General features: G+C 36.1%; 1 protein-coding gene across 3 annotated transcripts in view; it reads right to left on the reverse strand.

The window, feature by feature from the left end:
* The window catches only part of dlg2 (discs, large homolog 2 (Drosophila)), a 787,731-nt gene that overhangs the window by 152,604 nt on the left and 616,577 nt on the right, over positions 1 to 18,550 (reverse strand). For all 3 annotated transcript variants that reach the window (XM_059964524.1, XM_059964523.1, XM_059964526.1), the window contains one exon: positions 10,165 to 10,279. In XM_059964524.1, coding sequence (XP_059820507.1) covers positions 10,165 to 10,279 — 115 coding nt within the window. The remainder of the gene's footprint in view (positions 1 to 10,164; positions 10,280 to 18,550) is intronic.

Genomic DNA, 18,550 nt, shown 5'->3' on the forward strand with positions numbered 1-18,550 from the left:
TTACAAACAACATTGGGCCCAAAACAGATCCCTGAGGGACACCGCTAGTCACCGGCCTCCATCCTGATAAACAATTATCCGCCACTACTCTCTGGCATCTCCCATCTAGCCACTGTTGAATCCATTTTATTACTCCAGCATTAATTATAAACTCACCACATAGAGTTCTTCATTGAATAAGCTAATCCAATAGAAAACCTTACTGCTTTAGAGTCACAACTTCAAACTGATCGCTGAAGATTATTCCAATGGAAAATGAGCTCTAAGATAAGATTATATTCTTTTTTGTTTGTTTCATTTTTTAAACATTAAAAGATCTGAAAGTAGTATGAACCAGGAACAGATTTCTCAGAAATTTCTCTGTAGATGCTCTTAGAAAATGTGATGATGTGCAAAACTAAAACTGTTCCCTTGAAGTGCCAAGATGTATGTATTGGATACAGATAGAGTGTGAGGCTTGTCAGCCTCAGGAGTGTCAATGAACCGCTGCTCTGAAGTAGAAAGGGCGAAAATTTCTCTCTCCTGAAGGCACGGCAACAGACCTTGTTACAGATCGCATTCCCTCACCGGTAGTTGTTACTTATTCCACTTGCTATTCAACCTCCTTGAGCTACTCTATCCCAAATAAAAAGGCAAAAAAGCATCCATGATAAAGTGATAATGCTTAATCTGACAGAGTAAGACTAAGAGACCTATATGAAGTGTTTTCAAAGCTCTTAAATCTTAAAAGTGGAGATCATAGTTTCAAAAAATATGCGCATGTGTTCCATATTAGATATTGGTTCCAGAAAGAACAAATTCTGAAGTCACTGACAGGAACTAATCACAATAATCAAAAAAGGAGATTAAAACCATACATTGTATCACAACTAGGCACAGATAAAAAATAAATATAAATAAAATAAGTGTTTTACTTCAGAGTTAGAATATAGTGGTTAGTATGAAGAAGCAGATCAGTGGCAGTGATCAGTGAACAGTAGATAATGTGACAAATTACTAGACAGCAAGCCAAATGGACCAATCATGTACTCTGATATACTTCACTGTTATTAAGCTACCAATGCAGAGTCTATCTGCCATAAAACTGTGGTCACAAAGGAAAACCTGGTCCTTGGAAAAAGCAAGTTCTGAGAATATTAATACTTAACTGGATCAGGAAAATACCAAACTTCTTAATGATACAAAGCTGGGGAGAATATTGTGAACTATTGTGCATAGTATCTGATTTCTCTACCTCAGAAACAGTACACCTGTAATAGAGACAATCTGCTAAGGCTCACCAGATTGATTCTTGGAGTCTTAGGTTGGCTTATCCTATGAGGAAATGTTAAGCAAACTGAATTTATACAAATCAGTTTGCTGAAACTGAATTTATACAAATCAGTTTGCTGGGACAAGTAAGTACTTGGGAAAGCAACTTGTAAGCTTGATTTAGTCCAAGATCATTTGAGTACCAGATTAAATATTAATTATGGTAGCATATATTACCTCAATTGCAGTACATGTAGAAAATTATTTATAGATTTAGTCTCCTTACATGACAAAGGATATTCATGATAGAGGGAGTCAATGAAGGTTCATTAAATTGACATTTGGGATGGAGAAGCTGAATATTTGTCAGAGATTAAGTGTCTCTTCTGGAGTTTAGAAGTAAGAGAGCTCATTCCTTTGTTATGTACAGCATTCCAATGGGGCTTGATAGGATAGATAAAGGGATGATAACTCTCAGCTAGGGTGTCATAATTAAAGGAATACACTCTCAAAATAAGAACTTAACCAATCAGGGCAAAGATAACCAGAAATTTCTTCACCCAGAATGGACTGAATATTTGCAATTCTTTGCCCAAGAAAGTTGTGAGGCCGAGTCACTGAGTTTATTCAAGACAGATATTGATAGGGTTTTGAATATGAAGGAACTCAGAAGGTTTAGTCGAGTGTCAATGTGTTTAAAAATAATAGCCATCCAATAGCAGAACAGGTGTCAAGAGCTGAGTGGCCTAATTCTGCTCCATCACTGATTTTCCTGACAGTCAAACAGTAAAAAAAACAACCCAGGAATATAAAATGCCAGAAATGCTGCAGACCAGTCTGCGCCTATGGAAGTAGAAACAAAGTCAATGATGTAGGCCAAGTGGCCCTATGTTAGGACATAAAAACTCAGAACCAAACATGTTTTAAACTGCAGAGAGGGAGAGCAATGGAGAGCGCAGAGGGAATGACTAAAATTGTTTAGGTAACCATTACCATTTTCAGAGAGAAAAAGAAACAAGTTACCATCAGATTCAGAACAAAATAGACAGCAGAAAAATAATTGTTACTTGGACAAATTAGTTTTCGTTTTATCATAGATATTCCCTCTGCTCTCTCATCTTCTCTGTAATTTAAAAAAGCTTATTTCCTCACTTTCTCAGTTCAAACAAAGGGTTAGTGACCTGAAGTATTGGCCCAGTGTCTCTCTCCTCAGGTGCTGCCTGACCTGCTAAGTAATCCTCATGTTGTCTGATTTTGTTGCAGTTGAAGTGAAACTTAGGCAGCAAATTAGCCTGTAAAATAAACATTGCATCTTTCATTTAATGTCTTAAAATTCTACATCACACTTCCTTTAATTTCTCAGTGCATCATTCAACTTCCTTTCCGGTTCTTCTCTATCTCTGTTTGAGGTGAGAGAATTACTGCTACTACAGGAAGTTACCAGTGATAGTCTGCAGCCAGCGACAACAGCTAAGAAATCAAGCTGATCACCACATGTGATTATATTACAATTGCATTCAGGAAAGAAAAATATATATTCCTATATCATGATAGAAATAAAACGGGCATAGGTGGTTCACCAATAACAGAAAAATGCCAGACCTATATATTTATAGGCAATATAAAAAAATCACAAACTAATGTACTTTAATAGGTACCCAATTCCATCCAATGTATCTGCTCCTATTCTTAATTTCATTTACAGGTTTAACAGTTTGCCTTTCTTTCTAAGAGCCAGACTTAGATTCTTTGCTGCTGTAATGATAATAAAATTATTGTCATTGTTATAAAATGAATGTGCATCAATTTCTGAAATATATACTTGTGCAATTAAACAGAGAAATCCAAAGGCTGCAGCCAATAAGTCTTTCTTTGCTCTCAGGATTCACTGCTTTAAAGGCCTTTTTATTGTTAATTTTGAAGAATCGGTGTAATGATATTTATGAATATCTATTGCAGTAAAATATCGTGAAAGTTGTATGAAATGTAACTTGAGTTTTTAATGATGTATTGATAATTATTAAATAGCAATCCCTTTAGCTATTAATGAAGGTGTATTTGTGGACTGTCATTTCCACAAAATAATTTCAAAATTCTATGGATCTTACAAAGAATGTATTTTGTAACTTTATTTTTAAATGATTTGTTTATAATATTTTAGCAGCTACTTAATCTATATGTTCTAGTCTTTACTTCAGTCACAGTAAGTTGTTAAAACATGATTTAAAAAATGTGCCTGTTACTTATTTTTTTGCTGTCTGTGAGAGTTTTTAACATGATCAGTACTAAACTAACCTGATGAGAATAGTCTTGTTGGCTACCTCCATCCTTAAATTAACACCTATCAATATTCAACGAAGGAAAAAGAAAAGACCATACCACAAACTTTACTAGGTCAGTGTGGACTGGTTTCTTTAAAGCTAGTGGCTTTAGTTGTTTTTGACCACAGAGTCAAGGGCAATATTCACTGTGCTCACAAGAAAAAATGGTCCTTCAAACTACAATTTTGATATGGAGACATCTTAAGGTTATGGGGTTTGCTGGTTATTCCCAACTCAGGTAGCTCTAAGTAATATCTATTATAATTATTACTTAGCTTCAGTGTTTCTGTTCTAGAAATGGCTTGATCCATTAAAATCTTTAGCTGAAACGTTGACTATTTATTCTCCTCCATAGAAGCTGCTTGTGTTACTGAGTTCCTCCAGTATTTTGTGTGTATGGCACAATATGCTACTGTACTTAATTTTTTAGTACCTTATCCCTATTAATTATGCATTTGCACTTTTATACTGCTGCAGACATTTCTTTTTCTTCACAGTAATTTACTACTTCAGATAAATAAGATTAGAGTGCATGACTCAACGGTACAAAAGCAGAAAAGTTTGCGCAACAAACATGCTGCTTTGTATGGTCCATAGAAAGCTCCTTTGCAGACCTACTCTCTCATGCCATAGAGCTTTCATTTAGACATTTGTATTGTATGATTCATATTCCATCTGGGTAACCTCCAACCTGATGGCAGGAATATCGATTTCTCTAACTTTGATAATATCTCTCACTACCTCTACCACTTCTCCCTTTTTCCATTCCCCAAACTAGCTCCTCACTTGCTCATTCTCTTCTCACCTGCCCATCATCATCCTCTGGTGCCCTTCCTCCATCCCTTTCTCCGATGATCCATCCTCTCTCTTATCAGATTCCTTCTCATTCAGCCCTTTACCTCTTTCACATATCTCCTTCCAGCTTCTCATGTCATCCTCCCCTCCCCCACTCACCTATCTTTTTCCTCTCCTGGCCAGGTTGTACTCATTCCATTCTCTGCCAACATCTTAATCTAGCTTTATTTTATTTAGAGACGCAATGAGGAACAGGCTCTTCCAGCCCAACAAGGCATGCTGCCCAGCAGCCCACCTATATTTAACACTAGCCTTATCACAGGACAACATTCATTGATCAAATGACGTGCTAACCAGTATGTTTTTGGACTGTGGGAAGAACATACAAACTCCTCTTTCTTACCTGGCCTGTTGAAGGGTCTCAACGCAAAATGTCAACTGCTTCTTCCTCGCCATAGATACTGCCTGTCCCACTGAGTTTTCCATAACTTTCTATGTGTTGCTCTGGATTTCCAGCATCTTACTTATGTATACCTTTTGACTAAACTTTCCCTTAACACTTTTTCCAATCTTAATATCTTCTTTAAAGCAGTCTTATTTTCTGGATATTTAAAACAGTGGCAATTATTTGACAGTCTTCCTGCTAATTTAAATATTCAAGTATTGTTGGTCACTTGCAAATTTTCTGTAGGCGAGTTCACCATTGGAAATGAGAAGGTGCAAGCTAGCCGCATGTGATACAGTGTTTAGTGGTTTTCTCTTATTTTAATAGCAATTTAACTTCATCATTTACTTTATTTGACCCTTTCTTAGTTTTACATTCTCCAGTTTTGTTATTGTTAATAAAGAAATGTGAATAATTTTAAACTGATGTTAAAATGCAAAACACTAACTTTACTCCCACAAACCAGCAACCAAAGAAAAAGCCAGGATAGCTTCAAGAAATTAAACCAGATTTTAATATAAGATAATTAATCAAAGGTGGAAAAGTATTTGACATTAACAGATTCTGGGAATATTGTATATGTATGAAAGTATCATTAAGATGCAGAATAGGTCCCCCCGGCTGTTCACTAAGGTTTCTGTTCTGATTGTAAACACTTCCTTTTCAAGAATCTGTCTAGGACTTTGCTTCCACCATCCATAAGGCAGAAAACAACAAAAATTTATGACTCTCTCTGTCTTAAATAGATGAGCCCTTATGTTTAAACACCTGCCCCTTGTACTAGATTCTCCCGTAACAGGAAACATCCTCTCCACCTTGTCAAGACTTCTTAGAATCATACGTGTTTGAAGCAAGCCATCATTCATGATTCTAAATTCCACAGGAAACATGCCTAGACTATCCAATGTTTCCTCACTGAACAACAGATCTAGTCCAGGTATTTGCTGAGTAAAAGCTCGGTGAACTACTTCAAATGTATTTACGTATTTCCTTAGACAAGATACAGTATATTTAATCTTATCCTTGTATACCTCCTTTTATTGTAGGCCACAGAATTACTTCATTTGTATATAATTTATCTGGTAATAAACAAGAACATTATTTTGGCTTCCCCAGTGACATGGTGTGTCTGCATGCTAGTTACTTACAAGCCTGAACCTCAGAATTCTTAGATCCCTTACCATTTATAAAGTTTGCTTCTTCTTTACCTTTATTCCCAGAACACCCAATTTCACACATTATACCCCATTTTCTACACCCTGGCTCGTTCATTTGACCCATCTGTTTTCCTCTGTAGCTCTTCATATCCTCTTCAGCAAATTACTCTCTACCTGTGTCATCAGCAAATTTGGTAGTGTAGCTTTGTTCCCTTCATCCAAGCCATTTTAATATATTATAAAACATTGGTCCAGCATCGATCCTGGTGGCACACTTCCTTTGCATCTTGTCAACCAGGTAAAGACCCATGTCTTTATTGTGTTTCTTGTTAGCCAATGAATCTTCCATCCATACCAATGTTTTACATCCTACACTGCGAATTCTTATTTTCTGCAATAACTTTTAATGTGGCACTTCACAATCAGCGCCCTGGAAATCTAAATGTAGTACATTCACTGTTTCTTCTTTATCTAAAGCACGTGATAGTTCTTCAAAGAACTCCATTAAATTCGTCAAACATGATTTCCCTTTTATAAAACCATGTTAACTTTGCCTCATTACTATGTATTGTTTGTGCCCTTATATTATAGCTATAAAAATTGTTTCTAACATTTTCCCTACGATGGCCATTAAATTGACTGTAGTCTCCTTACTTTTTGAAAGAATGGAGTTAATTTCTTTATATTCTAATTCAATGAAATCACAGATTAGACTCAATTGAAGTATATTTCAAGCGATGCCACACTCACAATAGTTCACTGTATCTTTGAGAATACTTCAATTGACAGCTCTTTGAGATGTGACAAATTCAAGACAGTTAACCATATTCATAGTTCCCACATCACACTGAAGAAATGAAACTTGTCATCATCTAGGATTAATGTTACATGTACCCAAATTACACTAAAGCACTCTGAAATAAAGCACTAAAAGTTCCAAAACACTTGGTAATGTTTCAGGTAAATTTATCATATTAGCATTAATATATTTTATCCACTGATTTAATTTTGATTCTCTATAATGTGATGTCAGTGAGAGATTCAGATTAGGTTTACTCTAAATTTTCTAGACATATATTTCGTTTACTACACACTAAAAGCACTAAAGGTGGATACTTAATTATATTTTCAGTTTAATCAGATGAAAGAGGAATTAAAAGATATATATATTAGTCATGAAGCAATATGTAAACATTATCATCCATGAGTAACAGATAAATCAATAATTACAAATGTGTAAAAACTGTTAACAGAAATTTAACAAAAACAGACCGTGATTGTAAGTCAAAATAGTCTCAGTGACTTCAGTAATGTAATGTATCCAGTGTTTTTATTCGCAAAAAAAATCATGACAGGCTAACAGAGGAAATCATACTCTTGGTGAATATTTCAAGGGATTTAAAGGCTGGGCTTCTCTGGAGAATGCACATTTTTGCATTAGAAATAGATTAATTATTTGCACTTCAATAGGTCACAACACATAGCTATTTAAATCAAAAGTAAGGAACAATGACATGATATTTGAATATTCAACAATGAATCATCACTTCCTGAGAAGTTTCAATTTCCCAAATCCAACTCTCATCTCAATACAGAGGCAGGCTATACATGTAGTTCAAAGAGACACTTTACAATCCAGCCCTCACTTCTTTTGTGAGTGTTTTTTATCCCCTTAAAACCCTCCACTATATATTGACCAGTTTTCTTCATCCAATTTTGTAGTGCCCAGTTTAATTTAAACCAGAATAGCATGTTTTTTTCCCTCAGACCAAAATCTTTTTCCACCCTCCAATTTTCCCTGTTCAATTTAGCACCAATTTATTTATTGTGTTTAAAGGAGCACCACTTTGTCCTCATTGTATCACATGCTAACATTGTTTTTGCACTCCCTGTCAGTTAATGTTAGCTATCATAGTCCTCTGGAACTCTAAGCATCATCTCTAACTCCATCCAGTTGCCTACAAGCTTTGCTCCCAGATTTTGCCCTTATTTTACCCCTTTCTTTCAATTAATATTCATCATTTCCTCTTCACTGCTGTCATACCTTCAGCCACATTTATTGCCACCTTCATTTTTCCTTTTTTCTTTTCATCTACTTCAATTTCCCTCTCTTAATCATCGATTCTCACTTCTTTCTGCCGTTTATTTAATCCATTTCCACCCTGTACATCTTAAGGTGAACCTTAGCCATTCTATTGCTGCTCCTGGAAGTGATTATGGTCATTGCATACTATTGCAACAAAAAATTGTCGTCCTAGCCAGGATACTGCATTAGTCAGGAGCAGCAAAATACATTTACATTAGCACACACAGTTGAAGCATATTTCAGTGAAAAGCTTGGTTTGAGCCACCAAATACTACCACAAGAAAAATAACAGTTGGCATGTGCGAAGCAGTAGGGAAAGACTGAGGCTTTTGTGTCTGATGCCACCCTGATAGTTTCTTTCTTCACCTCATATAAATACAGAACGGAGAATAACTATGGCAAAGAAATGAGCTCACAAAAATCCCTATACTTTAAAAAAATCTTTAAAAATGACAAATGGTTTCAAGAGTAAATTGAAACCATCACACCCAAATACTGGCTTATTATTTATTCACAGATTCAATATTATGAAATTTATTTTCCTCCAGTGTTGCCATTTTCCTTTTGATATTTCTGAATGATTAAGGGAGACAAACAATTTTCTTCCTGCTTCTACCAACATTCACTATACAACTTACTACTCCAGGTACAAAATCCAATGACTCACAGATGTTTTTCATCGTGAATACTCACACAAGTTTTGCTTTATGTAGAATTAACTCATTTTTTTTAGCAAATACCTGAGCATCTTGGCTGATGAAAGGTTATAACTCATTGTACTATGCATTTACTGATACGTGTGATATGCTTTCATTTCTTGGCTATTATTTTTCTATGGACCACACAAATTCATATTAGAAAATGACTAATTAATTTTCACACTAAAGTAGAAGTCCAGATATGCAGAAACACCATGAAGGAAGCGACAAACAGCACTTCTGTAATTTGTTCTTCCTTCAACAGCTTACACAAAGGTTTGTTTTTTCATAAAGCACAGATTTTGAACTGAAGGATACATTGCACATTCAAACCTGCCAAGAAGTACAGGCTGATTATACTTAACAGAATTCACAGCCAACAGAAAGAAATGAGTAACAAGAAGATCTATGGCACTTCTCACCCAGTGGTGGAACTAATTATAGAAAATCTGCATATATACAAATATTTCACTGAATGTAAAAGTGCTAAGATTTAGTGATTAACATTGTTTTCAACTTTACATATGCTTCTCTAATAATTTGCCATAAAAATCCACTGACATAAACTTTGGACTTCGGTTGAACTGGCAGTTAGAGAGAGCCATGTTAGATGTAGTAATGAAGGCAAAGATTTTCATTATCACTACACATCCTCTGGTGAAGAACCCCAGATGCTGACTCAAAGGTGACTATGTAGCCCCAAATTGCATAAAAGGACTGCTGTTTCATCAATCAAAATAGTATTCTTATATATGGTTTGCCAATGTCACTGCCTAAGCATGATTGAAATTCTTCTTTATAACAGTTTGGCATAGAACTGGGATTATAATACCCAATTTCCCACATGCAAAATGGGTGTTTAAGTGTTCAGTAGGAAATTATCGTATTTGTGCACTTTTTCTATGCAAGTGATGCATACGTACAGGCATGTACCTTACTTACATATGCTCTGACAACATGTACACTGCTGTCAATTACTTCAGGTTCTCGCTAGACAAAAGTGAAAATTAAGAGATATTGATGGAACGTAAGTTTGAACTACACTTATATGTTTTATTATGGAGCTTAGGCAGGCTTCTCTTTACATTCAATGATTGCTGCTGCTCACTGCTTGTTTCACCCCAAATTGTTCTTACTGACACCCCTAACTTAGCTGAGGATCTTGGCCACCTTCCAAACAAAGGCTGGGCTGTGACTGATGCCCAAGCTCACAGCTGATTAGTCAATGTGGCATACCAAGTTCATGGTTCTAATTTTGGCTGCATTAAGTATGTGCGGCTTGGCCTATGTTGACACTGTGCCAATTTTCAATTATAATCCAATTTCCGTTTAAGTATAAATATATACAATATACTTAATGTACTGGAATAAAGAGCAGCTAATTGAATAAATGATAAAGTATTGACCTTACCTTACATATAATGAGCGTTTCTGGTTGGTTCTTAGGGAGCCAGACCCTGAACTCATACTGTGATTTAGCATCTGTTCCCGCAAGTCATGGATTTTTGCCTCAAACCGGCTGTACTCTTAATAGGCAATATGGAGGGGTGGAAGGGTAAAAAAAAAACAAATAAAAATATTTCAGATTTTATTTTTCTACAGCTCATTCAATATTGGGTTTATTAGCTGCAAAATTACAACACATATTTCCACTGCCTCTCGTCATTACCCCTCCCCCCCCCCAGAATGCACAAGGACGTCCACAACAGGAAACAATGCAGTTCAAACTGTTCCCGGGAATTCAACAATTTCACCTTCTGATTAAACAATGCTTTCCCAGAGAAATCTATAAAGCCAGTTTTGCTTCATGTGGTCTTAATGCTAACAGATTCATATGGATCTACAATAGATAGGTTGTAGTTGCAAAGTTAAGCGACTTTATCAACCAGAGGCATGTTTTCAATATATTAGTGGTTGCATTCAAGACTATATATTAGGCTTCTTCTAAAACATTGTTAGGCATTTTACATTACAATTCTGCAGATCTTTGGAAGATGCTTTTAGACACAGAAAAGGTTGTATAGTATTTAGAGTGCAAAATATTATAAATAATTTAAAGAGGTTTATTACTGACATATATGTTCTCATTGGCATTTATAGTGATTTATTACCACATAATTTTTATACCAATATTTAAAATAGAATTATTAATCACAATGCAAATTAAATATATGCAGGGACCGATGATTATTTTCAGAAATATTGATTCCTAGCTATTATGTTGGAAAATAATTTTGTATATTGTCAGGATATAGGGAATAAACAAGACAGACAGAACCTAGTATATCTGCTGATAGTTATATATATCTGCCTGCACAATCCCTGCAATCTGCATCAGAGTGATTCAACATTACACATGAAAATTCTGTCTTAACAAATATGATCGCACAGCTCTTTGCACTTAAAAGAGTAAACAGCATTCATTGTGTTATTTCATTTCAATGTTTGATCCACCAAAGGGATCTTCAAAGGTCTACGTTTCCTTTTCTAAATATAATTACAATATAATCACTTATCAAGGAGAGAGTTAGGAAAGCAGGAACATGTAACAATAACTCCTTCAAATCACAAATACCAAATTACATTGCAAACCATATACACATTTTCTACAGCAGGATAACCTCGACAGCCAACTGAGAGAAATCACCAGGGAAACCAAACACATTGAAATGGATTTCTATAAACATCCATTCAGTTAATTTCAGTAGAAATATTTTAAACTAGCACCTAAAATCAGCATGATGTTATTATTCCATAGATATCTCTTTAAAAAAAATTGAAATCCCACCTGAAAACAAGAGTACCTTCCCAATTGTGTTCAAATCTTCCTAGGAATAACAAGGAATCAGGGCTATCCTGTCACAGCAGCAGCAGTAGAGCTCAAGAAGGAATGACCCATTAAAAATGTGCAGTCAAACCCAGAGTCATTTGACGAAGTTGAAGCATCAGTGTTTTCTGTTATTTCAACTCATCCTATCACTGCAGCCTACGATGGCACATGATGGAATGGTTTAATACCTCATATCATCAAACAACAAATGTTTTAAATGCTGACAGCAGCTTTTTACTGCAGATGGTAATCATTATTAGATTCAATTTTCTCTATTATGTTCACCAGAGGGCTTTTTGCATATCTTTATTCAAGAGAACAAGTTTTATTAATTATTTTTTTCATATATTTTAACTCTGTATTTCCACTGCTACCCCCCTCTATTCCCCCCACTCTACCTGGTAGTTAGCATGTTCCATTTTAATTCATTTGTTTACAGGTTTCTAAGATTCTCAGGTCGGAAGGAGAAATGAATAAGGACATTTAAAAATATGTATAAAAGAAAACTCTTCATATAAAACAACAGTAGGTATTATTTTATACTGTGTGTATTCGAAGTGTCTCTATGACTTGGAAATGCGTAAGTTTATTTTTTACTGCTGTAAGACTGAAAAAGTGAATTATAATACAATGTTTTTCAAAATGCCTTTATTATTTGGAGCTGCTGCCAGCATACACAGTGATAGAAAATTTCCCTTCTTTGGATTTATTCTGCACAAAATTAAAGTTCAAAATAGGAAAGAATTGCCACAATATTTTATAGGAAGTCTTCCAAAATTCAGATAAAATTATATGGTATTTAATATAAAGGAAACTCTTAACATCAAAGCAGTGATATAACGTGCAGTTTTCTGAAACAGTTATGCATTGTTTTACTAACTTCATTGGTACCTTTTCAAGAAAGAAGAAAAGGAATTTTATTTTAATTAGTCCCCTAATTTGCTACTCTCACTGTGTCTGAAAGTAGTAAAATAATCTGGGAAAATTGAGTTAAATTAGATGACAATTTTTAAGGAAATAGAACAGGTACAGTAATAGAAGAAACAGAATGGTGCAACTTCAAGTTCATTCCTCAGATTGTATACTCAATTGTTATTAGTAGCCAGATTGACAATGAGGGCATTATAATTAATTACAATGTACTGGCACAGGAAAGAAAAACATCAGTCTGTCTCCTGCTGTTCCTCATTATCCAGTGACCCCTGCTGGAAAGTTTGATTGTGAACAGGACTGGGTTTGGCAAATACAACCACATAAAATACCCTTATAATTTAAGAGATAAATATGAAACATTTCTGAAAATTTGGAGCCCTTATTTACAAAAGACAGGATTAAATATATAGATGCTCTGAAGATGAAACAATTGGTTATTAGGGGAAAGAAATAAATATACATATTAAAGTTATTACGAATTCCATGGAGCATGTGGAGATCTTCCAACAACCAGGCATTCTTTCTTTCTTTCTTTCTTTTTCTATAGGGCAGTTAGGGGGGAGGGGTTAAGGGGAGGGGGTAAGGGTTATATACATTGTTTTTTCATACTTTGTAATCATTTAAAAATGCAATAAAAAAAGTTTTTAAAAAAAATACCCTGCTGACTTTCTGAATTTCTGCAATTGTAAGGATCTAGAATCCAGCCAGCAACTTAAGTCCTTCTCTGTCAAATAGATACGTTTCATGAGCTAATCTTATACTGGTAAAATGTTCCTAAAGCATTAAATTTTTATTTAAGTTTGTATCTGCAGTTTGTGGTCTTTCGCACATTGGTTGTTCGTACATCCTGTTGGGTGCGGTCTTTCATTGATTCTGTTATGGTTCCTGGATTTACTGAGTATGCCCACAAGAAAATGAATCTCAGGATTGTATTTGGTGACATGTATGTACTTTGATAATAAATTTACTTATAACTTTGAACTTTTGAATTAATGATTATTTCCTTGGAGAAAACATTCATTTTCTGAAAACTAATGAATGAAGTAATTAAGAACATATCAAACTAAATATCAGATTTGAGTATTGGATTAGTGTTACTCAGAACAACCCAAACAGTTTCAACTATTTCTAAAGAAATTTTACCTCAGATATATTGTGGTCTTTGTAAAATGTCAGAAAATTTCTACACTAAGCATAATTAAACCAAATCTATTTTAATTCTGTTTACAGTGGGACAGTCATTATTAACACAAAACTCAATTTTATATCTTAAGCATTTCACTGCTTATTGATATCTGTAATTTTAAGTTCAATCTCACATGACTATCATTTAAGTGCTGGACAGCTGTTCTCATACCAGAACCAAATATCATCATACATCTAAAGAAGAGAAATGTGCCCAATACTTCTAATTTCTATTTTACAAACAGATTTGAAAGTATTGAGGAGCAATAATTTGTAGAAATAATTCCAATATCCATAAGTGGCCATTTTACCCTTAATATATCAATAAAAAATTGACCTATAACTGAATGAGCTAAAAATCCAATAAGCCAAAATAACACCCACTAACATAGCATGGCACAGGTGGGGACTATAAAAGCATATCCTGGTATAATTACTCTGTGATTTTCATTCACACCCTTTATACTAGAAATTACGCAATTTGTGATTTTTTTTTACAATTTCACGAATAGACTTGATTCATAAAAATACATACAAGAAATACAAAAAAAGCTGCATGACTTTCTTTGCATTCATATTGTCATCCAGTCTATACATTCAGAGTATTATCAAATCTATACCTTTTGTACTGTTAGTACATTCTCTATACAAAGCCCATTGGCACTCATGTTGCTTCTTTCAACAATACACACTGCAAGCATTTGAGAGGCTTTTCCACATGTTTCAGTCATTCAGTGTTCAGTGGTGACAGGACCTTAGACAGCAGTCCTCCACAAAGCGTTTGCATCAGCTTCAGTGGATCCCTCAGCACATTTTCCAGAAACCCTGTATGTGCAAGTTCACCTTTAACTGAGTTGGTCATCTTCTAGAGACGTGTGAAGCTTGACCAGATATGTATCCTTCGATTAGAAAAGTCTCTACAATGCAACTGCTTGAGGTGAACCTCAATAAGGGCCTTTGATTCCTTTTGTACACCTTGTCTGCAAATGTGCAGAGCACAGTGAGGTCGGCAATCACCTCATCCTCATCATAATCAAATCAGTGGGAGCTTGTGCTGTGAGTGAGGTATCATTACCTGTGTATGAAGGATCTGATAGGGAGGGCACACTCACTGCCAGCCAAATGAGATCTCAGTGATCAGATTTGATGGTTTTGACAGTGAACACAGGAAATTAACCACTGAATCCATCATGTTCTTTTTGCAATTCCTGCAGGATGTGCTATGTTTGCTTGCATTGGTTGAAAGCAACCAATGAGACTATCAAAAAATTATTCATCTTTAAAGGATTCAGAAAGTAAGAGAGAGTCAGAGGGAATTGTGTTAACTCCAGAAATAAATTCCGTTAAGATGGCAGCACGTTTGATTGCAGCAGCCTCTATGGGGTCAAACAAGGGTGTTATCATCCTTTTTAAATGTATTCTTGTACAACTGCAAGACCTTGCTGGACATTAATAACTTAAAGAACTGTAGATCTACCCCATCAGTGAGTTGCTCATTGGTGGAGAGACTGAGGAGCTGGACTTGGTGTGAATCGTGCTACTGCCTGCATCAGAGAGGCACTGGAGGAGTCGAAGCATCCAGGCAGAGTGCAGTCTAATAGTCAATGATGGTCCTAGTCATTTTCTTATGATTGCAAGACCCTGTTGGACATTGTTCCTGTGGAATACTGCAAGGCCAATTCACTGATTTATTGGTGGACGGCAGGAACAGACAGTAGGGGAGCTCCGTGGCCTCGACTATAATGAAAACCAGGCCTCAATTGTTTATAGCCACCCAGAATAAAGGCATTGGAATCAGTGTGGCACAGCATACAAGCTGAACTCAGTGTTACCCCTAGTGTTCAGACAATAATTATTGTGTTTAACTGCAGATTTCTACACCATTCATGGACAGTGTCTTGGACTATATTTTTTGTGTGACTGTATGTCTGATATCTTACTTGTGCCTTATGACTATTGATACTGTGCTTTGCACTTTGGCCCTGGAGTAATGCTGTTTTGTTTGGCTGTATTCACGGGTAATCATGTATGGTTGAATGACAATTAAACTTGAATTGATTTGAATAGAAACTTCCCCTTCTGCAGTCAAGGAGTTGAATGTGAGGGTGGAGCTCCAAGAGTTGAAAAGCATGCAAGCCTTGCTAGTGCCTCAGAATCCTTCCAATCCCGAGTCTGCTCTGTGAAGCAGGATGAGATGTGCTCAAGATTATTCTAATAGATTCTGACATCTACAGAGTGAAGGAAGAGATTGGCTCAGTAACATTCTGATATACAGACATGCTGAGGATCAGCAAATCCTTCTGTGCTGGCCTGGAAGATAGAAAGGCCACAGACTTCATTGCCTCTTGGAAATCTTACATGGAGGTTCTTTGATAACAGCAAGTAGGAGAGTCTGGTCCAACCACTAACTCTGGAAGAGCTGACAGGTTCTGTTTAGTTGAAGTGAATAAAACTAATAGGTGTGACAATTTACTGGTTGAGTTGTACTTGCTCTGTAAAATGGATAGCTGAGTGCCACAGAGCCCACAACACTGAGCTTCTGGCTGGCAGCCTATCAGAATCAATGAAAAAGAATATTATCGCCCTCATTTACAAGAAGAGAGAGCTGGAAGACATCAGGAACTGGAGACCTTTTTTTGCTGTTGAATGTGAATTACTAAGTTCGAAGTAAATTTATTAACAAAGTCCATACTGTACATGTCATCACATACAATTTGACATTCATTTTCTTTCAGGCCATCATAGTAAGTACCGGAAAAACAATAAAATCAAAGAAAGACCTATGTGCAAAAAAAATCAACAAACTGTGCAATTACAAACAAAAAGAGAAAAAAAGAAGAAATAATAGTAATAAATAAGCAATAAATATTGAGAACATGAGATGAGGATTCTTGAAAGTGAATCCAGTTCAGTGGGAACAGTTCAGTGATGGGCGAGTGAAGTTGAATAAAGTTATTCCTTCTGGTTCAGGAACCTGATGGTGAGGGCTAATAACTGTTCCTGAACCTGGTGGTACAGGTTCTGAGGCTCCTGTACCTTCCTTCTGATGGCAAAAGCGAGAAGAGAGCATGGCCTGGATGATGGATCCTTGTACAAGATCTTGTCCAAGGCTTTCTTCCAACAAGTATGCTCTGATGATCCACCTGCACCAAACCTGTGCTGTACCAGGCAGGAAAATCTCTGACAGCCTTGCATTGATTAAGAATATCATCATCAACGTGCCAGCAGAGCCCTCAGATGGTGGAAATCATACTCATCGAAGTATGTTAGCACTACATTAAGTATATAAGTATCTTTTGTATGTATGCTGAAGATCCTTGCAAATTTCTATCGATGTACAGCAGAGAACATTCTGACTATTGCATCTTTGCCTGATATGGAGGCTCCAATGCACAGGGTTGCACGAGGCTGCAGAGGGTTCTAGACTCAGCCAGCTTCATCATATACACAACTGTCCCCGCTATCACCCACATTTTCAAGAGGTGGTATCTCAAGAAGGTAGCATCATCACTAAGGACCCTCACCATCTGGGCATGCCACTTTTCACTACTAAACATAAGAGAGGAGATATAGGAGCTTGAAGACCCACAGTCTGTCATCAGATTTCTCAATGGTCCATGAATCATGAACACTACATTGTTATTCTTTTTTTGCACTATTTAATTATTTTGTAATTTATAGTAGCATTATGTCTTTGCACTGTACTGCTGCCACAACAAATTTCACATCATTTAAGACAGTGATAATAAACCTGTCTCTGATTGTTAAAGTGTCACTATTTGCTGAGGCACTATCAGTGTAATTTTGAAATGCCATTCAAAATGTTCTCCATTAGTTCATTCAGGTACATTGTGAAAAGAAGTTTATACTTATATAAGAAAAAAAAACTAAGGAGACGGTAGGTCCACTCAATGATAAAGGAGGGAGTTTATGCTTCGTGTCAAAGCAGATGTCATAGGTACAACATGCGAACTTTGTGTTGGTATTTACAGAGGAGATAAAATTGAAGGACAGTGAAAACAGAGTGGGGCACAATAATATATGGGGACATTTTGAGATTCAGGAGGATGTAGTTGGTAATTCTGAAAAGCAGTGAGGTGGATATATGTTGGGATATATGACCATAAGACATAAAAGCAGAATTGGGCCAATCAGCCCATCAAGTCTGCTCTGCTATTTCATCATGGCTGTTTATTATCCCTCTCAACCCCATTCTCCTGCCATCTCAATAAACATTGATTCCCTTATTGATCAAGAACCTATCAACCTCCGCTTTAAGTATAATCAATAATTTGGCCTCCAAGCTACCTGTGGCAATGTATTCCACAAATTCATCATCTTCTGGCAAAACAAATTCCTCCTTATCTCAGTTCTAAAGGGATGTCCTTCTACTCTGAAGCTGTGCCCTCTAGTTCTAGACTCCCCTAGTATAGAGAACACCTTCTCCACATCAACTTTATCTAGGCCTTTCAATATTCAGTAGTTTTCAATGAGATTCTTCTGAACTCCTCAAGCAATCAAACACTCCCCACACATTTATCTTTACACTCCCTGAATCATTCTCGTGAACCTTCTCTGGACCCTTTCCAAAACCAGCAGATGATTTCTTAAATAAGGGGTCCAAAACAGCTCACAATACTCCAAGTTGACCTGACCAATGCCTTTTAAATGCTCAGCATTACTCCTTGCTTTAATATTCCAGTCCTCTCAAAATGAATGTCAATGTTGCATTTGCCTTCCATGCCACCAACTTAACCTGCAAGTTAACACTTAAGGGATCCTGCACAAGGACTTCCAAGTACATTTACACCTCTGTTTTCTAAATTTGCTCCTCGTTTAGAAAATAGTC

Source organism: Hypanus sabinus, chromosome 3 (assembly GCF_030144855.1).
Source record: "Hypanus sabinus isolate sHypSab1 chromosome 3, sHypSab1.hap1, whole genome shotgun sequence".
NCBI classification, from domain to species: Eukaryota; Metazoa; Chordata; class Chondrichthyes; order Myliobatiformes; family Dasyatidae; genus Hypanus; species Hypanus sabinus.